We start from the raw sequence: 22,737 nt of genomic DNA on the forward strand, positions 1-22,737 counted from the left end.
GAAACTCAAAATTCTTCTCTGGTGCTCAGAGAGGACCCCTCTGAACACCTTAGCAGGTGCCCCGGAAAGCCCCCACCGCCTGCTCGAGGTTAGCTTCCTGCTCTCGCCCCCACACACGGTCTCCCTTTGCATATACTACACTGCCTGCACCCAGAACATGCCTATTTATTCTACAGGATTCCCCAAGACTCACATCACTGTCACCTTCCCCCAGAGGCTGTCTCTGACACTCTGTGCTCTGTTCTTCAGTCCTCCGTCAGCCCCCTGGGCTTACCTGCCTCCGTTGGTCTGAGAGCGCCTTAAGGCAAAGAACGTGTCTCTCACCTCACTGTCCTCAGTGCCCACCACAACCCTTGGCACTCAGCGGGCATGCTGCATGGACTGGAGGCATGAATGACAGCTTGGTTGATGCTGGGCTCTGTCGGAGGGGCTTGCCATGTAGGCCACGTGCTTGAAGAGCCAGGTTCTGAGCTGGGTGTGGGGGGTAGGAGCCCTTTATGGAACTGCTCTCTTGCTGGCTGGACTGGGCCAGAGGCTGCGGTAGACGTGGGCTCTCAGCGGGAAAGAACAGGGCGTAACAGGGTCCCTGGAGACGTAGGAACAGGCTGAGGCACCCGGGGATCAGGATAAAGGCACGTGGTGAGATCCTCCCTCACTCTTAGCTTGAATGTGCGTCACCCTTCGGTGGACTCCCCCCTCTCACTTTCACACCAGCCGCGCCCCCCTTCAGGAGTTTTCTGAAAAGAGAAAAAAGGCAGGAAGAGAGAGCCCTGTCCCCTGGCAAAAGGACAGGGCTCTGGACAACCTTATTGTTGTCCCCGGAGGAAAGGGGATTTCCAGAGTTCCAGGGCCGGAGTCCTCAAGCGGCAGGTGGAGAAGCTGGGGGTGGCCACGCTGCAGGTGCCACTCTTGTCTTGGTCTCACCTGCTGTGGGAGGAGCATGGGACAAGAGGCACAGACATCCTCTGCGTCTGCCCAGGTCAGAAGTCCCTTCCCCACAGGCTCAGCTCCAACAGTCCGCGGCTGGCGGGGCTACGCTCCTCCGTGCGTGGTGGCCTCCAGGTGGCGGAGAAGCTTCGGGAGCTGACGCGGCTTCTGGAGGCCAAAGAGTACCAGTCTCGGATGGAAGGCGTGGGAAAGCTGCTCGAGCACTGCAAGGCCACGCCGGAGCTCATCACCGCCAACCTGGTCCAGGTGAGCGCTGCTCTGTCTCTCTCCTGGGGGTGCAGCTTCAATCTGGAAAACTCAGGACAGAGTGGGACATGGTGCCAGATGCCTCCAGGTGCACCTGCTATCTAGTCGCCTTGGTAACGCTGTGAGATTGCCTGGAAGCAGCCGAGGGGGCAAAGGCCCCGCCTCCTGTCAGGCACCTGGGATCACCCAGAGATATCTTGGGCATTTCTCATCCCTTCAGCACAGTTGTGGCAAGGAGGGTAGAGGTAGAGGATGCCACGACTGACGGCTGCTCCTGACCCAAACTTGCACATGACATGCTGGGCCGTGGAGTACGTGGTTGCCAGGCGATGGGACCAGGATGGTTGGGCAGGTGGGCTGGGAGCCTGGCCAGATGCTTGCTTCTTCCAGGATCGAGGCTGCGGATTGTCAAGCCATGTAGCACAGTAGTTCGGACACGGGCCTGAAGTCAGCAGACCGGGGCATCCTTCCAAGTTCCCTACTGAGCTGTGTAATCCGGGGCAAATCACTTACCCTCTTTCTGCCTCAGTTTTTGCTTTGTTTTGAATGGTAAACTGGGGATGGGAACACATGCCTCACAGATTAAGATCATTCCACAAGAGTGCAGGGAACCCCTAACGAGATGTTCTAGAGGCTTCGATGCAATGAGTGCTCAGTACATGGTGGTTCTTCCCTTCTTGCCCTCCTCCCCTTCTGAGGAGGTGAGCTCCTCATCGCTGAGAATGTTCTGGAGCAGCCTGGATGACCCTGTCAGGGAGGCAGGAGGAATCCCTGCCGAGGGTGGCTGGTGGGGTCATGGGCTTCCTGCCCAGCCTGGGTTCCCAGCCTTGGTTTCTGTTCCCTCAATAGGTCTTTGATGCTTTCACCCCAAGGCTTCAGGATTCGAACAAGAAAGTGAACCAGTGGGCCCTGGAGTCCCTTGCCAAGATGATCCCCCTCCTCAAAGAAAGCTTACACCCCATGCTGCTCTCCATCATCGTTGCTGTTGCAGACAACCTCAACTCCAAGAACTCGGGGATTTACGCTGCCGCGGTGACCGCGCTGGACGCCATGATTGAGAATCTGGGTGAGCCTCCCGCCTCAGCCCTGCTTGGCTCCGGTAGGAGCAGCCTCGCTCCCTGAGCCCGCCCTTCCCACTGGGAATCAGCAGAGTGCAGATAGGCACTGGGGGGCTCTTAGGCCAAATGTGTCCCTGAACTCTACGTAGGACAGGGGTGGGCAGCCCAGGACCTGGCTGGCAGGCTTTCCCATGTCACATCCACCCAAGTGTCGTAGATGGCAGCGTGGAGGAGATGTGTAGATGATCCTGTCTTCCCTCCTCATAGTACATGTGACAGAAATGACTCCCCTAGGGTCACACAGTCTCACGGTGACCGAGCCAACAGCACTGGAGGAAAAGTAAGAGCAGATTGTGGGGAAGAAGCTGGAGGTGTCGCCAGCAGTGGTTTTAGACATAGCCATGATAGCTGTGGGGGTGGCTTCTGTGAGGACGAGGCAGGACGGTGGCGAGACAGCAGAGCAAGCCTGCTGGAGAGGACAGAGTGGGCGGGCGGGTGGGTCACCTTGAATGTCTGGTACTGGGATCGGGCTGGGATCCCATTGGCTTTTGAGCGTGGAACAGATGAGAGTTGTCTTTGAGGAAGACTGTTTGGGGCCAGGGCTCAGGGTGGGAGGAATGTGGGTGAGGAGTAGGGGGTGAGGGTTGGGGGTGGAATGAAAAGGGGAAAAGGAGTGAGCTGTGGGGGAGACGTGAGGGATGGCGAGAGCTTCTCAGATGTTGTGTGCTTCGCACTAACAAATCTTGGTTCTCCGACATTATTAGGTGGGATTTGGGAGCATCTACTTCTGTTCCTCTTTTCTTTCTTAGCTGCTCAGAAGGTGATATTTGGTATGTCTAGGACACAGGCCGAAGTGCAGGTGCGTGTGGGACCTAGCACACGAGCAGTCGTGTCCAGACCAGAGTGACCCTGCATTTTTACAAACCCCCCTTGCCACGATGTAAGGAAGCTCACGATCTGAGAACCGCCCGTGTTGGCCTTGTTGCCATATGTCCTGAGATGAGCACAGAGCCACGTCCTGCCTTTAGGACCCACAGAGCATCCCCGTGGTGAGGCTGCGAACCTTGCCAGGCATCCCTCCCTTCCCAGTGCCCACGCCCTGCGGGAACCCAGCTCCCTGGGGCTGAATAGCAGCTGTGTCCTTGGCTGAAGCTTCCAGAAGCAGTTTCAGTTACAAATCAAAGGCCTGGTCAGGCCCTTCTCTGCCTTTCGAGTTCATAAATACTGTCAATTTCCCCTCTTCATCTCAAAGGGAATTTATGATTTGCTGAGTTTGTTGCTGTAGAACAAACAATATAAATCCAGCTTTAAATTATGGCTTGTTCTCAGTGCTGCTCTGGGTAAGTGAGATTGCTGTTGCCAATAACCAAGGCTCTTGGTAAATCATTGTAGGCCCTGGATTTATTGGGAAAACCTGCACCAAGCAAAACAGGCTTTAGCTGTTTGAAGAGGCTAAGCACCCGTGTTGGGGCGAGGCACTTTTAACCCTTCCTTCTCCAGGTGTTAGGGTTTCCACTTTTTGCCACTGGACCACCCTCCTAGAGCACGCTGGAGCTCTGGAGCTTTGGGTTGCAGAATCTGCTGTTTCACATTGTCACAGGAATCGGGCCTTCTCTACCTGGGCCCTGCTGTACCCACCTGGGCTGGCCGCCCTGGAAAGGGGTCTGGGGCTAGTCTACTTTTGGGATCTGTCCACACCTTGAGTTAGGTTGTGGCTTCCAGGAAGATGCCTTGATTTGTCCTTTCCTCCTGGGACAGGTTCTCCTTGGAAATGGCTGACGATGCCCCCTCTGGCCCATCAGCCAGAGGATCTGATGTGGGGAGAATGGAGGCTGGCATGAGGGGCACTGTTTTCCTCTCTACTCCTTAGGTCAGTATTAGGCTGCAGTGGAATGTTGTTGGCCTCAGAGAGTTGGAGGGAGCCCAGTAAACCCCTGGCAAAAAGCACCTGTGGGGCCCAGAGAGTAAAGCACAGGGTCTTGGCTCTTGGTCATTTTGAGCAGGTTTAGCAGTGGGATCTTGGGGCCGTGTGGCTGTGCTCTGGACCATACCCACTCCACCCAATGAGCCACCTGGGTTTTGGGAGTTTTTTTTTTTTCTTAAGATCTTATTTATTTATTTGCAAGCAAGAACATGAGTATATGGGGTGGGGGAAATGGCAGAGGGAGAGGAAGAAGCAGACTCCCTACTGAGCAGGAGCCCCAGGGACCAGGGAACTCCTAGGACCCTGGGATCATGACCCGAGCCAAAGGCAGACGCTTAGCTGACTGAGCCACCTGGGTGCCCCTGGAAGTGTTTTTAACAATGAAGTGACTTGCTGGTTTCTGTATCCATGAAGAGCAGAAGTGGAGGGGTTTAGATTGCCAGGAAGAATTCATCACTGCCAGGGAGTACCTAGGGTACAATCAAGCTCTCTCTGGGAATGGTTCTCATCTGCCTGGAATGGTCTGAGTCTGACCTGCAGAAGGAGAAATGGACGAAGTCACTAAACTTCCCACTGTCCCAGGGGATCGGGTGGTGGAAGCAGAGACTGGGGCATCAGTGGCAGAAGAGAAGGGATGTAAATCTTCCTTCCCAAAAGGAGCCTAGTGGCTCCAGCCCTCAGCCTCCTGAGGCCCCTTCTGGAAGAGGATTGGAGCCCTTTGAGCAGAGGGAGTTTTCCCCAAGCCTAGTGTCATCCGCCTCAAGGGATGGCGGCTCCAGACTGGAGAGGAACCATGAAAAGTTGTGAAATCTTCAATGTGGAGAGTCACAAAGGAATGGCTCAGCACGCTGTGGTTTGTTCCCCACTCAACGGGGGCCACGGGGATCAAGAATACAGCCAGGATAGCCCAACTTCTGGAACAAAGTCCAGCTGGCACAGCCAAATCATGAGGTTGGCTTTCTAGGCAACCTCTTACAGTCCCTCTTGATTCTGGATAAGATGACTCATTCAGCCACCCCATCTCTTCCAGTTCCTTGGTCTTCCCGAGGGTGTATGGGGCAGGTGGTGTCGTGGTCCACAGAGCAGGTGGGGATTTCTGCCCACGTCCCATTTTTGGGACATAGTAAGGAAGGAGATATGTGGGCACCTTGCTCCCTGACCTCTGCCCGTCATTACTGCCTGCCTGGGAGCCTCTCTAGAAAGGGGTCGGGAGGGGCATCCTTTCTACTCAGCAGCAAGATCTTCTGATTTCAGGGGAGTTATTCTGGGGATCAAGGCATTTCCTGAGCAGACTGACTGGTTCTGTCTTTGGGCCCTGTTACCAGGTTAGCTACAGAAGAAACGTCACTAATTAAAACATCAGGCTGCTGACAGCCCACCCCCTCCTGGTCAGACTGAGCATCAAAAGGAGTTCTCTTAATTTAGCGCAGCCCCCCACCAGTGCTGGAGAGAGCAGATAAGCTTGGAAATGGGCAGCTTCAGATCTCCTTTTGCTAATTTGCTCTGCTGACTCTAAATTCATTATCTTATACAAATCCTATGACCAGCATGGTATTGTTCAGGGAATTTTGAAATTCATCCATGATTCCCCTCTAGTGTACCAGCTGCTTAAAAATCTCTCTTCCCTTTCTTGTCTACATGTGTACACATTTCCCTGGTTAAAGATCAGAATGTAAATACAATTTAGACTTTGCTTCTTTCATTTAACTAACCAGTTTTTCATGCTACCATGCAGACTTCCTACTTAGCTTAGAAATATAAAGTTTGCTTTCCACCACGTAAAAGTCATACTTGTTCATTATTGAGAAAATGGAACATACAAAGCACTGGGAAGGAAAAATTTGAAAGGCCCTCATTTTCAGTCTCAACTTCTGGAAGAGACCATTATTAATGTTTGGCACTTTTCATTTCAGATATTTTTTCTGTGCCTATTTGTGTCGAGTCATGATGATATCACCCGTTTAAATTTGCATCCTGCTTTTAAAAAAAGCAGAGTGCAAGCGTTTTACATATGATTACACACTTGAGTCACTTTGAACAGCTCTGTCCTGTGCCTAGACCTTAGTTTGCATTTTTCTGTTTAAATAGATCGTTTCCACTTCTCCTGCCATGAGTGGACCTATTTTTTGCGACTGTGTGACAGATTCAGAGTACTGTGCTTACTGTCAGGGGTCCACTTGGACCCCAGTTTCTTTGCTGTCACTATCCATGCTACCATACTTTTTACGCTTTTGAAACAGTTCTTCTCTGGCTTCCCACGAGCCTGAGGATGACATGGCCTGGTGGCTGTAGGGCTTGGCTGCATGGGGCAGGTGGGAGGCCCTGTAGACCTCTCCCCCCCTTGCAGAGAGGGAAGGCAAGTCTCAGGGAACACAGGGTGTCTGGCCTGCCAGCCATGGCTGTTTTCCCTAGGTCTCATGGCTTTGCTTGCCCTTGTGTGTGGGCAGCACCAAGGCCAGCTCTGCTTTCCTTGGGGCAAAGAAGAGGAACCCATGAAAAATCTGGGCTAACATAGCATGGATTTTCAAGGTTTCTGAAGTTAGATTCCAGCCCCCCTTTTTAAAAAACTTTATTTTTTCAATGTTCCAAGATTCATTGTTTATGTGCCACACCCAGTGCTCCTTGCAGTATGTGCCTCTTAATGGTCTTTCCAACCATTCAGGTTGCTGGGCTTTTGGAGCATTTTGGGGAAATAATAGTAGACAGCGGCAACAGTAACTGGTACTTACATAGTAGTTATACACTCAGGGCACTATCCTAAGCATCATAACATGAGAGCAGCTCTAGGAGGAAGATACGAGTATTAGCAGCTTTTTTAGATGGGTAAATGGAGGTAGAGGTTTTGTCCAATGTCAACACAGAGAAATATGGAAGAGCCAAGGATTCAGTCCAGGCGACCTGGTCCCAGAGCCCACACCCCTCACCGTATGCTTTCCTGCCGCCAATTAAACCTGGGTGTGACCTGGAAGCAAGCCATAACTGCAGAAGCAGGCAGAGGGAGAGAGGCCAGTAACTTGGGGCGTGGAGCTCTGGGGTTTATAAACTAGCTTGGGCATGCTTAATGTCTCTGCTTTAACACTCCCTATAGTCCTGGAGCATTTATTGAGCACCTGTTTTGTGCCAGGCACATGGGAGCACGGTCTGGCACAGATACCTGCTGGATGTGCATTTTCTTTTTTTTTTCTTTTTAAAGATTTTACTTATTTATTTGACAGACAGATCACAAGTAGGCAGAGCGGCAGGCAGAGAGAGGGGGAAGCAGGCTCGCCGCTGAACAGAGAGCCGGATGCGGGGCTCGATCCCAGGACCCTGGGATCATGACCTGAGCCGAAGGCAGAGGCTTTAACTGACTGAGCCACCCAGGCGCCCCATGGATGTGCATTTTCAAATAGCCCCCAAGTTCTCCACCCCTCTCTGGCTCCGTGAGGCCACATCAGCCACCAGGAGGCAGGAGATCCAGCTGTGTCCAGAAAATGTCCTGGACTGAGTGTTGTTGGGGAAAGCAGGGAAGCAGAAGTCCTTGTCCTTAGGGGTGAGCTTGTGGCTAATGATGGGCGTGGGACAAATAGAAGCACCTGGAAAAAATAATGCAGGTGATGTTAATGTAAAAACCTATTCTTACATAATTACAGATTTATCAAGGCACCCTGAGTCCACTTCCTGCTGACTGCTATATTCTAGAGTCTGGCCTTCCTTTTCTTTCCCAGAACAAATTATTTTAAAGTCTGTTGCCTAACTTATGGATGATGCTTTTTATCTTTTCTTTTTCTTTCTTCTTTTTTCTTTTGAGAGAGAGAGGATAAGCAGGCAGAGGGGCAGAGGGAGAGGAAGAAACACTCACTGGTGAGCAGGGAACCCGACACGGGGCTCGATCCCAGGACCCTGAGATCATGACCTAAGCTGAAGGCAGACACTTAACCAACTGAGCCACCCTGTGGGCTCCGTGTGGATGGCACTTTCGCAAGCAGCAGGGATGTATGTGGTGTACACGGGGACATTTTTCTCCTCTGTGTCCCTTACAGCTCTCAGGAGGAGAGCAAGGGAAGCAGGGATGAGCTCTTAGCTAGAATTGTTGCCTGGCAGGAAAAGGGAAGCTTAATTGCCTATCCAGGGGGATGCTGAGATATTTGAGGGACCTGGAGAAGGGGGAATTTGCCTGGAAAGACTTCCTCAGGTGGGTGTCTAATCTGTCTCCTGCTGAGAGACATCTGGTCTTGAGTGGGTCAGCCCCTGGGGCCCTAGGACACACTTTCTTGGGGCACCTATGGTAACGCCCACACAGACCTCCATGACAGGTGCGGGCAGGCCCTGCGGCCACATCCCTGAAAAGTGGTTTTATTATTTGAACTCGCTCCCATGGAGTTGTGCAGGGACAGCTGTGGCAGCGTCAGGAGCTGGGTGTGTATCCTCTAGCTGAGCATGCCTTCCCCAGGTAAAGGGCTGCTTTCCTTACCTTGTGTGTGTGTGTCTCTGTGAGGAACGCAGGACTTCAAGTGTAATCGTGTGAGAAACCAGAGGCGTCAGCCAGAACGGGGAAGAAGAAGCGTTCTTAAGTTCAGCACCTATGGGATCCTGCTGGGGTTGGCTTTCGAAATACAGTCCAAGAATGCCAGGGGGCTTCTTCATCCCCCAAACATTCCCCACCCTAGTTGCCTGTGGTTTCACCGCTGGTGGTTCATTCTAGTAAGCACTTCTTCAACATCCGAATGGGGACATCCCCAGGCCTTAGGCTGGGCAGCAGGGAGAGCTGGCTCCTGGGACTGGGTGTGTCGGAGTGCCTGGAGAGGGTCAGGGTGTGGTAATAATTAAAAAAAAAGGGGGTAAAAATCCATCTTTCCCCCAACCCTCCTGAAGCGTGGGGTTGAGGCATGTGGAGGGTAAACTTTCCTGTCCTTACAAGGATGCGGTCTGGACCCAAGTCTCACGCAGGGAGGTTACATATAAACTATTGAAAGCCAACACATGCCCCCTGAGAACGTCCTCCTCCCACCCAAACAGAGCCCGCCAGAAGCTTCTGCTGCTGGAAGGGTGACCAGCCATCCTGGTTTGCCCAGGACTGTGGGCAAGCCCTGTTTTGCCCCCAAACTCAGCAATTTTGAGGAAGGACAGACAATAGGAACCAGACCTGTGGGAGTAAGTGAAACCCATTCTGGAGCCAGTGCAACTGTCCTGGGCCACTCACAGGTCCCCAGACACCCCACTGTAACCCAGAGGATTTAACGCAGCTCCATGGTGGGCCTCCTTCCCTGTGTGGGTAGGGACCGTCTCTCGGGCCACAGCATCATGGCCGCTGACACCCTCCTTCTCTTCCAGACAACCTCTGCCTCCTTCAAGCGTTTGCTGGGCGGGTGCGCTTCCTGAGTGGCCGTGCGGTTCTTGATGTCACAGAGCGTCTGTCTGGTGAGCGTCCCGGAAGCCCCTCACCCCAGCCTTCTAGTCAGCCTCCCAGCATGGAGCTGAACACCCAGTCTCTTAGACGCCCCAAATAATCCAATAATCCTCACAGGCCTTTAAAAATTTTTCTCTGATCTGCTTTTTAAAAAATAATTCCCATATTACCAGAAGATAATCTTTGGTTTGGACCAAAATGGGGCCGGTTGGTACAAACACAAAATAGTTTTTAAGAAACGAGGATGCACTTCTTTGCAAACAGGACTTTGGCTAGCCCATAAGGTACCTTTGTGTGAATCAGAAAAAACCTCAGTTCTTCTGGGTAGACCCTGGCTGACGGGTGTGGGGCTTGGTCAGCGGCAGCCCGACGGTGAGCGTGAGTGCTGCCCTTTCTTGGGCGTGCACAGCCCACAAAGCAGGGCACAGCCTGGATGCCAGCCCTACCCGCCCCTTCGCCAGGCACCCAGACCTGTGCGGTGCAGGGCTGGGGTTTTGGCCCTAGTCTGCTCTGCTTTGTTCAGGCTTTGGCTGAGGAAAGCTTGCTCCAAGCCGATGTCTGCTCTGAGTTTGCAGTCTTGAGTGATTTCATTTCAGGCCTGAAACCTCCTGTGGCCCTTGAGAGGGGCGGCATGGAAAGGACACAGGCTTCATGGCGGACAGACCCATTTGCTGCACGTGAACTCTGGTCTTGGGCAGGTTACTTAACCCAGCTTTCTCATCTTTCCTGCCTCCTGTTCTTAGGAAGGTCCCATCCAGGAAGGAGGCAGAAAGACTCTGTTCTCTAGACTTCTGAGTGCTCCTGCCCCTAACAGGAAGACAGGTGGTCACCCCCACGCATAAATCCTTGCATGGGTTGTCTTCAGGCTCGTGTCCAGGCTCCTTGGAGTGGCCCCGAGGCCTGTGGCTGCCTGGCTCTCCAGGCTCTGCCCCTTCCCCCCTGCCTCATTGTAGGCACTGAGTCATTTAATCTTCACAATAACATCATAAGGAAGGTGTGGGTTCTCTGATTATCCCCTTAAGAAAAAAGATTTTATTTATTGAAAGAGAGAGAAAGAGCAAGAAGAGCATGAGCAGCGGGAAGGGGCAGAGGCCACGTAACTGAGACCCTGGGGCACCAGACAAGGAACCCTTTACTGTTGCTCAAAGTCCGCACTCTCTGGGTGAAACCCTTACCTGCCCTCATACAGGTTGTGTGTGGGCCCCAGAGGTGGACGGGTACCTCACTTTAGATTATCCACGTAAATGTAAGAATTTTCCACCTGTTTCCAAGAGACCTCAAAGGCAAGAGTCTCTCCGTAGCTCTCCTGGTGAGTCGGTGTCAGCCAGGAGTCGAGAAGAGCATTTCAATTGACACAAGGGGTGCACTAATAATAGCGCAGCTTAACGGGAGTAAATCTTTTGCTAATTACCTCAGCTGCCTTGTAAGCTCCAATTTAATGGGGTTTTCCTCCTCATGAGGACTCCCAGAAGGGCCATCATCTGCCTCTGCTAATTTGAGAAGCCCACCGCTATAAGCCAGGTGACCTTGGCTTCTGGACCCAGAGAACCTCGGGCCTGACTGTGTGTGATTGCCTGGCGGCCGGGAAGGGGGCGTTCAGGTGGGACGGCAGCGTGCTGGGCATGGGGGCAGTGAGGTGGGGCGGGTTAGGGGCAGGTGAACCCCTCACCCTTTGGTGACACGGGGGAGCCCTGCCTGGGCCTGGTTCTTGAGATAGTTCTCCCCTTGGTTCACAGCTGAGATCCCATGGAGGTTTAGGAAGGCGTTGAGTTACAGCTGTTCACTGTAGGAGGCTAATCAGGATTGCTGGTTTTCTTTTGTTCCCTCTGGCTGGCACCGCCCCCCACATCCCTGGCTCCTCCTCCCCTCCTACCCCAGTCCTTGGGGCGCCCTGCTGGCTTTCCTGCTACCTAGCCCTCCTCCAGCTTCAGCGTTTCTGGCAGCTCCCAGCTCTGCCCCGCGTTATGAAACTGCTCACCAGCCATCATGGCTGGGCTGACTCCCCGGGTGCCATCCTGTCTTCCCCGGGAACAAGGGCCACCTTTACTTCTGAGGGTTCGGTGACATTGGGGAGCCCCCGAGAGGCCCCACGGTGTGGAGTGCAGGAACCCTGAGGGTGTGGCTTGAAAGCCAGTGTGCGCACTCCGCGGGCAAGGATACTGCTCCAGTGCAGGCTTCGCTGAAGGCTGCTGGTCTTCTCCGGCCCCCTGATGTCCCAGCCTAGGCCTGGAGTCCGAGGGGCCCTGGGGAAACATCCTGGGGACGTTGGAGGATGTTATGCTGGTGAAGGAAGGACACATTGGAAGTTTTGCTAAAAGTAAAACTCCACACCAGCGTCTGACATGTGGAACCCCTGGAGGCTTGGGGGCAGCAAGGGGGGCAGAGCATGAGCCTTGGAGTCGAGGCAGGCTTGGCCTCAGCCCTCGTTAGCTGTGTGGTCTGGGGCAAGCTCCTTGACCCCTGAGCACTGGCTGCCCCCTCTGCGAGATGGACCGGTGTCCAGTCCTCGAGGTGCTGTGAGGACAATGGAGTCACGCTGCAAAGCTCTGAGCCCCAGACTTGGACTCCGGCAGTGTTAGCTTCCTGGGTGCGTCTTGGCTCAGGGAACCTTCCAGTTCCTTTGCTCCATCAACAAGTAAAGGTCGTTTGCTCTCACCAGCACTTCTCTTTCGGCAGGTGGACAGGCAGACGGCATTCAGTGTACAGAGCAAACATTGTTAGCATGACTGAAGGCTGGAATGGCCCTGGGAAATGGCTTGGGGTCACTCTTTGACTTTGACCCCGGCATTTACTCTGCGATGGAAGGCTTGCTTGCAGGGGTAGCCTGCATGTGGGTTTTCTGGGGATTAAAGAAGGTAGAGGGCCTGGGAGAACCAGAGGTGGGGGTTTCATCACTGAATCGAGGGTCTGTGCAGAGCTTATGGTTGACAAAGCACATTCATGCTTCCCGCATTGCTGCTGGTCTCGTTGTGGGGCTTGGCATCCAGACACTGGGGAGGCCACACTGGTCTGTCTCCTGCCGGCTGCTTTAGTTTTCAGAATGCTTCATTTGAGAGAGTGTTGACTTTTCTCCCTGGTACGGGTTTTCTTTGTTCGTATGAACTCATGTAGGTGGGAACGTGGGTTAAGGGAATGCTAGATTGCAGTGCACTCCAAGTGTGTCCGCCTCTGTCCTCTCCCCTGGGCTGCAGGAACCAATGATGGCCGTCATGGGCTCTGAGCACTTTGGCCTTTGCACACTTGTTCCTCCGTTAAAAAAAAAAAGTTAAAAATTGTATTTTATAACTGGTTGATATAAACGTGAATATAAACAAGGTTCGTTATCTTCCTATTTTTTTCTTTTGATTTTAGAAGAAATCCAACCATTTTCATAGGCCCCAAAACATGTCCCAAGCCCTAGCTGGTGTGTCTAATGGACCAGTTGGCTCTTCTGGGCTGCCTGACCTTTGGGGGGATAGAGTTGGTGTCTCAAGAGAGGGCAGGAGGAGAGGAAGAGCGTGCCTGCCTCAAGTAAGTCTCCCTGTTTTCTGTCCAACAGCGCTAGTGGCCTCCGTGTACCCCCAGAAGCCTCAGGCTGTGGAGCGCCATGTCCTTCCAGTCCTCTGGTGTTTCCTGAGCAACATGACCAGGAACAGTGTCCTGCCCGGGCACGGTGGGAACGTCCGCACGGTGGCGCAGCGGCTGTCCCGTAGCCTCCAGGAGCAGATGGGCTCCCGGCTGCAGGACCTGGCCACTGGCCAGCCACAGCCTGTCCTCGCAACACTCCAGGGACTCTTAGATGCAGCATCCCCGTGAGGCAGCCCCAACGAATGTCACCGACAGAGGGATGGCATCAGAGAGCACGACAACAGGCAGCTCACGCCCCTTTCAGCTGGGTTAAAGACAGATCTGAAAGGGGCAGTTGTTATTTTTTTACCTTATTTTATTTTTATGATAGAATCATCTCCTGGTCTACTTTCTCTTAGAGTTCCAGATGTATATAGTATATTTTGAAGTAGAAATAAAGGAAGTACTTATTTTTCTAAGGTTTTATTATCTTGCACTTTTTGAACCTCAGAGAATTTTTTATTTTATTTATTTTTTCAGCGTAACAGTATTCATTGTTTTTGCACAACACCCAGTGCTCCATGCAAAACGTGCCCTCCCCATTACCCACCACCTGTTCCCCCAACCTCCCACCCCTGACCCTTCAAAACCCTCAGGTTGTTTTTCAGAGTCCATAGTCTCTTATGGTTCGCCTCCCCTTCCAATTTTTTTTTTTTTTAATAAACATATAATGTATTTTTATCCCCAGGGGTACAGGTCTGTGAATCGCCAGGTTTACACACTTCACAGCACTCACGATAGCACATACCCTCCCCAATGTCCATAGCCCCCTCCCCCTCTCCCATTCCCACCTCCCCCCAGAACCTCAGAGAATTTTTTAATAACTAGGTTTGTCACAAAGGAAATGAGACAACAGCAGAACCAGCGGCAGGTTTCCTGGGAGGAAGAGTTAGGGATGAGGAGTGTAGCACAGACCCGATGTTGCAGACCATTTGTGGGGACGGCCCCCATCCATTAGAGGCTGGGCCAGCCCTCTACCACCCGGAGACCGGTGAGTTGGCCCTTCAAATCCAGTTCAGCTGTTAATGAGGCTGATTCAAGGTGAGCAGAACAACCCTCTCCGGGGTCATCCTTCTTCTGCCTTAACAAAATCTTCCCAGGGAGAGTTTGACAATTGTATTACTGAAAGCCCTCTCTGGAAGCCGGCATTCTGGTTACTTCCCCAGAGGACTAGATGAAGCTTCACACTTAAAATCCCAGACGTGAAAGCACTTGGTGGAACAGGAAGCTACAGGACCCGCAGAGGTCCTGTGTGAGCTCTGGGATTGCACAGGTGTCCCGCTCCCCTTGGGCTGGATCACGAAGCTGGAGGGGTGTGCTGGACTCAGGATGTGCCAGAACACGAGCAAACCGAGGGAAGGTGTTGCCCATGGATGTGGCAGCCGGAGAAATGGGGTCCTACAGGGAGACAGGGACAGCTGGGGCTGGCGCTCTAGACACAGTAGGGGTGGCTTTGCCTTGCCTGGGGCCAGTGGTTGGTTGGCCATGGTGTGACCAGGCAGAATTAGAGCTCCACTCATGACCTCAAACGCAAGGGTAGGGTGAAGGTCGAAGGAGCAGAGGCTGGATGCCAGCCAAGGAACCCACCCAGATCCATAACAACACTCTGGGGCAGATCCCTATAGCTGAGGCCGTGAGACTCCAGCTCCCTGCCAGCAAGTTTTCTGGCAGACCCCACCAGTGGACCCCCTCCACTGTCACCCCACAGTATAACCCTTCCACATCACTGGTGTGACCCTCTCCTGAGGAGGATGGCCCAGAGACGTGAGGAGCTCCAAATCAACTCCCATATTTCCAAGTTCATGGGTACCCCTGGCTGAGAAAGCCACTTTTTCTTTCCTTTTTTTTTTTTTTTTAAGATTTTATTTATTTACTTGACAGAGATTACAAGTAGGCAGAGAGAGAGGGGGAAGCAGGCTCCCTGCCAAGCAGAGAGCCCAATGTGGGACTCGATCCCAGGACCCTGAGATCATGACCGGAGCCAAAGGAAGAGGCTTAACCCACTGAGCCACCCAAGGGCCCCGTGAAAGCCACTTTTTCATCTTGCCTGTGTTGCCAGGTACAGCCAGGCCGGGACCCCCACCCTCCCAATGCCCTGGGGTGAGCTGGGGTATAGCACCATCATCCCGGGAGTTGAGCTTTTAATAGGTGGCTGAAGTGTGACTTTGAGTAATTCTAGTCCCAGCAGGAGCTGCTTCTCACTAATTATGACCCCAGCAGGGGCTTCCCAGCTGATTCTGACTGAACCAGGTTAAAGGCCTGCTAGACAGGGGATCATCAACGATGCCCAAGAGGCTGATTTTTAAACGTTTATAAAGTTTTACACAATTTAATTAATTGTGTTTGCTTGGAATCTGGGCAGACTTTTTGGGTTGGGTGGAGAGACGGATATTTTCTGCTTGTCAAGATCCTAGAACCTGTAGGAACCCAAACTGGCAGGGGTTTTGAAGGCAGAGATGAAGCTCAAAGTCATCGTCCTGTCTTCCAAGTGCATCTTCAAAATGGAAGCTTTCCACCCGCTGTGCTCCGGCCCCACCCTCCCGGGTGGAGGTGTTTAATACAGCTAAAACAGCTGAAAAGCAAGTAACTCTGCAAGGTTCTGTTTTCCTTCACTGTTTTAAGTTTAAATCTAGTCTCTGGGCAGCTGGGCTCTGTGGGCAGCGCCTCTGGCCCAACCCCACCGGGGAGGGGCTGGATGGTTCTTGTTCTTGGGGGCGGGGGTGTGGAGAACCTCCGGAAATTTCAGTCTCAAAAGGTTTCTCACATCATTACTTTAATTTTTTTTTTTAAGATTTATTTATTTGAGAGAGAGAGAGAGAATCTCAAGCAGATTCCGCTGAGCTTGGGGCACGACAGGGGGCTCGATCTTATGCCCCTGAGATTGTGACCTGAGCTGAAATCAAGAGCTAGACAGTTTACTGACTGAGCCCACCCAGGTGCCTCCCACATCATCACTTCTAAAGCAAAGGGAAGACAACATATTAGCCTGGGCCTGTGAAAAGGAGGCCTCACGGATGGCCAGTGGTGACCAATGAAGATGGAGCAGGGGTTGGGGGGTGGGGAGTAGGTCTGAGCCGAGGTCCCCCATCCTTTGCTCGGCTGTGCGCACAGCCGGGAGCTCTGCCTCCTGAAGATGCTCTCGGGCTGGGCATACAGCTTCTAGCTGTGGAAGGGCTCCCTTCTCCCTCCAGTGGAAGGATGAAAGACAAGACGTCTGAGAACACTTACCTGCTTCAGAGTTTCTGGGCCTTGAGGAGAAGCTGCCCCCAGGTCAAACTTCCCGTCTTGTTTTCTCTTCCCTCCTTCATGTTTCTCCATTTGCTCTGCCTCAGCATCCTCTGGGGAGATGGAAAGAAATACTGATGTCCGGGGCTCACCCCCAGGGATTTTGATTCCGTTGGTACAGGGCGGGGCCCAGGGCGCTGTCTTTTCTTTCTTTCCTCCCGCCTCAGCTTTATTGCCGTATAACTGACATAGAACCTTGTGTGAGTTGAAGGTGTACAATGTGTTGATTTGATGCATTTCTGTCTTGCAAAGCGATCACCCCCATAGCATTAGCGAACTCCTCCATCCCATCACACAACTACCGCTTCTTTTTGTGTTGTGTTTTATTCTCATAGCAACATTTGAGTAGATAAAATAGATTTATTAGCATAATCACAAGGCCATACATTAGGTCCCCAGAATTTGTGGATCTTCTCATTGGAAGTTGGTACACCTTGATCATGTCCCCATTTTCCCCTACTGGGCAGCTGGCTTGGGGAAGAAGTGCCCTAACCCCCTGCTCCCAGCTGGGCTCCTGCAGTCCCTTGGGTGGGCGTGTGGGTGGGCCGGCATCCCCATGGGGTTGCTCACCGGGTGGGCGTTTCTGCAGCTGGGTCCAGTCGGGATTCCAGTTTGGTCCTTATCCTTCCAGGGGCTTCTGTGGAGGGGGGCGGTGTTCTGTCTTCTCCGCATCCTGTCACCTGGTGTCTCCCTGAAGAAGGCTATAACATTTGAAGGTTTTGTTTTGTTTTAATCACGGCTTTATAATTACCTCTCTGTGGGTTGACAGCTGCTTTTAGCGTCACCTTGGGTTCTCCTTGAGAATCTTCACATGGAGAAAGAGACCCAGCACCTCTTTGGCAGGTGTCAGCAACCATTAACTAAACAATAGCTTTAAAAAGTCACCAGGTTTTGTAAACACAGCCGATCCTGTCCCCTTCCAAAGGAGAGGGGGGAAAAAGGCTAGATAAATAATTTTCATGAAGGCAATTTTTTTCCCAGGGTCTATATTTCCCTTCTGTCTCATCTGATGTTTTTTACTACTTTGGGGCACTGGCCATAAAGTGGGAGAGAGCGGTCTGCTCAGGTGCCATCTCTTCCAGCCCCAGGGGACAGGGTTTCCCTTGAAAGCCCACTTTGGGGGTTCACAGCAACAAGGAACAAAGACTTTTTTTGGGGGGGGGGAAGACTTATCTTTTTTTTTTTTCTTCCTACCAGGGGCAGTTTTATATGTGTGTGCTGGGGAGGGACTGGGAGTGGTTGAGGTGCGAAGAGGTGGTTATAGTAAATAATTCTCCTGGAAATATTGTTCTGAATTTCCATGCAAACTAGTTTCAGAGGAATGGCTAAAATTAAAGCTGGCCTTTGGCTGGATCTGAAAAACAATTTCCTCTTTGTAAATGTTGGAGAAAACTGAGCGTTTCTTCCATGGAAGGTTGTGGTATCTTTTGGAATAACCTCACTCCTGCTGGCAGTTGGTGTTAGCACCAAGGCTGGGCAGGAGCTGGGGAGCCCCACTAGCTGGCCAAATGTCTTTGACATCCCTCCGCCTTCTTTTTTTCATTTGTCAAAGGTGTTGAAAAAAAAATAAGACTTCATTTTCATCTCATGGGATTAAAAAAAAAATCTAATAAAACAGTATAGATAATTGCATTTTGAAAATGTAGAGTGTTACACACAAAGAAAAGGCGTAATTATTATTAACTCTAGCCTCAGCCCAGTAAGACTCTCTGTTCAGACGGCAGTGAAGTCAATTCCGGCATCTGACTGACAGATCACCCACGACTCAGCGTGCAAATAAGTGGGGGGTTCTGAAGCTTAATTTTTTCCCCCCATTTGGAATATTGACATTTGTAGTCGTGATGGCAAGCAAGATGTTTTAAAGTCTTTTCACTTTGAAAGACATGGAATCCTGCAGAGAAGGAAGTCAATTCTAGCTGAGTTTGACAGCTGTTTTTAACTTTCTCCAAGAATCAAAGCCCAGATCTGGAACAAGGGGGAAACTGCACTGTCTCTTCTTGCTCAGAATCTCGAAATGCAGAGATGTTGGAGATGAACATTACAACAGAGGTAGTGAGGGCTCATTAGCTCAGTTCTTCCAGAGGGCTCGAAAAAGATGGTTTCGTAGAGGTGAGTCTGCCCACATCTTGTAGACGGCAGGGATGGAGGTGGGCGTGCCCATCACAGCTTTCTGGATGAAAGAATGGGAACCCAGAAGCTGGATTGCGGGGCTGAGGGATGGGGCTGTGGGGCATCAAGCTTCTGGTTCCCAGTTCTAGCCATTAGGAGCAGGAGAGACTCTGGCTCCCCAGGGTGACCGACACATTCACCACGTCCTCCTCCTGTCTCCTCCTTCTCCCTGTTTCTCCCTTCGTCTTCTTCCTCCAACTCGGGCCCACCCGGCTTGTCCTGTCCTGGCATTACCTGACTCCTGCTGGGGCTGCCACTCCAGCCAAAACAGGTTGTTGACTTGTGTGTGGGACATCGGGGCTGTCTGGAATGACGGCATTCAGGACCCAGGCTGCTACCCGGGTGGAATTCTGTAGTCACAGGGCCCATAGGCTATTGGTCAAGTTACTTTCTGAAGTCCACGAGACTTTAGCAATCAAGCCAGCAGTGTCCAGGGTCCTCCATAAAATTGAATTAGAGTGCAGAGCGGATGAACCGTTTGCTCCTCTGCGTGCACAACGAATCTTTAATAATAACATTTCATAAAAATGTCGGGATGGATTGATGGAAGTTTACTGAAACTTCAGGTAGGCCCAGGGAGTGAACCACGGCACAACATAATGTGTTCTGTTAATGCAGGCCCAGAACGCATGTACTTTATGGTAGTTCAACAGCTTATCTGATGTGAGGCTACTTAAAATTATATTACCTTTGCAAGGCTTTCCTTGGGAAGAGGCGGTGGGTGTGGGCAGCCTGTAAGCCGTCAACTGCATGATCGATAGACAAAGATGTTGACACTCCGAAGTCACTGCACCAGCTCCCCTGATACGTGCAAAACACCGGTTTATTTCAGAAAAAAGAATGTATTTCTCAAAACCCCTTTCATTCATGTTGCGGGGTGGACGAGACAAGTCTTGTCAAACATAAGCTTTTCACAGCGCCGGAAAAGTCTCTTTGGTCGTCTGCCCTGACTTTTCTAGTGACACGGATTATTTCAGGTTCTGAACTGCGTACACGATGTAAGGAAAGAACTAGGTGCCGCTTGGAGTGAACCGCGGCACAGACCCAGGCTGTGGACAGAAGCGATACGTCGTCTTGAAGATTGTATTTATACTTGCAAAAAGCTATCACTGTTCCACCAGAATATTATATGTGCTTTTTTCCTCCGTGAGTCCTTTTGATGGAACTGGAAAATTGTGTTTTGCCCTTGGGGCTGAGCTGTATGCTGCGTTCCTAATGGGTTAGCAGAAGAGGGGAAGCACTTCCCCCTCCTCGGCTCTGGGGGTCTCCATGGGTGTTGACGATGGCCAGGCTCCCCTGGAAGAGAGTTGGCCCAAACAGGAATATGGGTATAATATGCACGTCTTAGACTGATCTCCTTTTCCATGGTGGGCTCTCTTGGGCCTTTATAACCAACATTCCTTCTTGGTTTCCAACTTTGGGAAGGAAAAGTGCAGACTCGTGAGTCTTTAATGGGTTGGGTCCGTTTGGTCACATTATTTGAAAGAGACAAGACAAAAGGGAAACCCTGCTCTCCCTCCTCCTTCGAGCGCAGGAAGTGGGTTGGGCTCAGCAGGGACAAGGTTCTTGGGTGGAGGGAAGGTGGGTTGGGTGAGCGTGACCCATCTGAGAAGTTGTGGGATTGGGCTTGTCCCTTGTGGACACCAGCAGTGTCCACGCAGAACCAGAGACATGGGTTTGAGTAAAGGCCTGGTCTTAAGGAGGGGAAACGGAGTCAAAGCCACACAAGGAGGGGGAAACGGAGTCAAAGCCACAAGTTGCCTGCTGTGGTATATTTCATTTCTTTTGCACAGTGTGTAATTCACCTGTAGTTTGGCCTAAGTCTGGTGGTTGGGATGGCAGCCAGAAAACCACATCTGTGACCCATCTGCTCTGGTGCTAGCTGGGCCCTGCTTCACCTTTGACCTTTAGTGCCTCCCAGCCTCTTGGCCTTGGACACCCCTTTGTTTTAACCCAGGGAAAGCTGACTTGGGGTTCTTAAAGCAGCTGGGTCCTTGGCGAACATGATAGTCTCTATCAGCTCATTGTCCTTGATGCTCAGACTTGGAGGCCTCTCTCTGCATCCCATATGGGGATATATGGCAGGAGCCCAACACTGCCCTGGTCTTAGTAGGTGCTCAGTAAATGGGGAGGGATGAGGCGGAGTCCTGACTCGCTCCAGGACTGACGCAGGGGCTCTGGAAGCCCTGTGTTCCTCTACCACTGCCTGCCATGGGGGGAACAGTGGGTGTCAGCCGCTGCTCAGCAGCCTAGCTTGGGGGAGGGGGCGACCTCTGCTCTCAGAGAGCCTCCTGCCAGGCACCCCAGGGAAGCTCATTCCAGACTCTTCCAGGGCACTCTCTCTGATGCTGACTCCTTCTGGGAGGGAATAGGCTGCCTGGCGCCCGGCCGCCCACACCTACTTTCGTGGCTGCAGCTGGGTGCACTTGGCCCCCACCTACAGCCTCAAACCAGCCCAACCCTCTCAGAGGGGGCGCTTTTACAGGGAGCTCAGCCTCACTTCCGCCTCCTACGGCTCTGGCTCCCACGTCCTATTCTGGTTCCCAGAACTCGACTTTTTATCATCCCTGTGGTTACACCCCCACGTTGTCTCACCATTTCATGAATGGGGCCCCCGGCCAGCCCCCCTTTGTTTCTCTGTTTCTGCTGTGTTTCTTCAGACCTCGGGAAGTCTGCCTCTAAGCCCTAGCCCAGGACGGGGTCTGCTTCTCCCTGAAGCCGCTTACCCGTGAGCTGCCTCTCCACCTGCTGGCTTCTTCTCTGCTCGGCTCGGTGCCCAGCCCACCTGGGGCCCACACCCTCATTCCCTGCCGCAGCTGGCCTGCCCAGATAGGCAGACTGTGTCCTAAACCTGGCTGTTCTCACACACTTACCTCGGTCGTGCCCTGCCTGCCCCGGGAGCTGGACTTCCTCCCATTTCCTGTGGCCACTCACTCACCCCTGCGTGTGGCTCAGCCGGGGAACCCACCCTGCTGCCGCGGAACCCCGCTGGGACAGTTAGTGTAGCCCCACAGCCACTGTGTGGGTGGGGACAGACACCTCCCAACAGAGTGGGGGCTGTGCGGCCCCTTCGGCAGTTTAATCATCTGTTCCTTGGGTGTCTTGGAAGAGATCGTCCTTGTCACCCCTACTTTAATAACTGGAAAAGTCACGGTGAATCCATTTACAGATGGCATCGTCCCCAGGACCCAGAGGACATCTTCTTGAACCAGGATCTATTTCAACAAGAAAGGATTTGAAGTCTATAATTTTCCCAAACTTAAAAAAAAAAATACAAAGAAAAAAACAAACAGCTTTGCTGCAGATCTGGGGGCTGGCCCCTTAGCTGTACCCCGTGGCTGAGAATTCTTGTCTTTTGACAACCCACTGAACCAGTATTGAATCACCCAATTACTGCAAATTCATTTCTAAAAAGAAAGCACTCCACAGCCGCCCATGGAAACATTCAAAGATCTGCAGCAAATTATCTAGCGCTTTGGCAGAAGCGGGGTTTGGGCAAGAGCAGGAGTTCTTCACCTCCGTTTCAACCTCGGCAGAAGTTGTGCGGATGACTGGAGAATAAAGTTGGCGGAGAAGCCCCCGGGGGAGACCGGGTGCGCACGAGGGTTTGTGTGCGTGCAAGTGTGCACGTCCTCGAGCTCCGGTCCCTGCGGGGCGTGCAGGGCAGGCTGTGTGTTTGCAAGGCTGGGTCGCACCCAGTCCGTCGGAGAGGCGTGGGGATGTGCAGGGCAGAGCACCCGAGACAAGCCCCCGAGACTCGATCCCAGGCCGCTCAGCCGTGGGAGTGGGCTGCAAGCTTTGGGTGGAGGGCTTTGGTCTGTGCTGGGGAAGGAGGAGAGGGAGGAGGATGTGTGTCTCCATTTCTCCTCAGTCTTCCTATCTCTAGAGCGATCGGCTCCTAAACGAAGCTCTCAACAGTGGCGTGGCCGCAACCCTGGGCCACTATTTAATCTTAAAACAAACTAACAAAAAACAAACCACCACGCTTTCCAACCATTTGTACAACTATGTTTGGTTTAGGCAGATGGTGTGAGGGAATAGTCATAGGCAACGAAATGGAACGAAAAAACCAAGGGATTCTGGTGCCAGGCACACCTGTTGGAATTTTTGCT

At 52.2% G+C, this 22,737-nt stretch overlaps 1 protein-coding gene across 2 annotated transcripts in view; it reads left to right on the forward strand.

The window, feature by feature from the left end:
- Window positions 1-13,531, forward strand: part of TOGARAM2 (TOG array regulator of axonemal microtubules 2) — a 59,539-nt gene extending 46,008 nt beyond the window's left edge. Inside the window, exons 18-21 of one of the 2 annotated variants that reach the window (XR_006815098.1) lie at window positions 1,002-1,194; window positions 2,067-2,260; window positions 9,490-9,576; window positions 13,104-13,152. Coding sequence is in view for 1 of the 2 variants with exons in the window: in XM_045979449.1 (XP_045835405.1) it covers window positions 1,002-1,194; window positions 2,044-2,260; window positions 9,490-9,576; window positions 13,104-13,360 (754 nt within the window). In the remaining variant the exon portion in view is untranslated. Of the gene's footprint in view, window positions 1-1,001; window positions 1,195-2,043; window positions 2,261-9,489; window positions 9,577-13,103 lie in introns of both variants that reach the window. The other variant, XM_045979449.1, reaches the window with a different exon arrangement.
- The last annotated feature ends 9,206 nt before the right edge of the window (window positions 13,532-22,737 follow it).

The sequence above is a fragment of the Meles meles genome, chromosome 15, assembly GCF_922984935.1.
Source record: "Meles meles chromosome 15, mMelMel3.1 paternal haplotype, whole genome shotgun sequence".
Taxonomy (NCBI): domain Eukaryota; kingdom Metazoa; phylum Chordata; class Mammalia; order Carnivora; family Mustelidae; genus Meles; species Meles meles.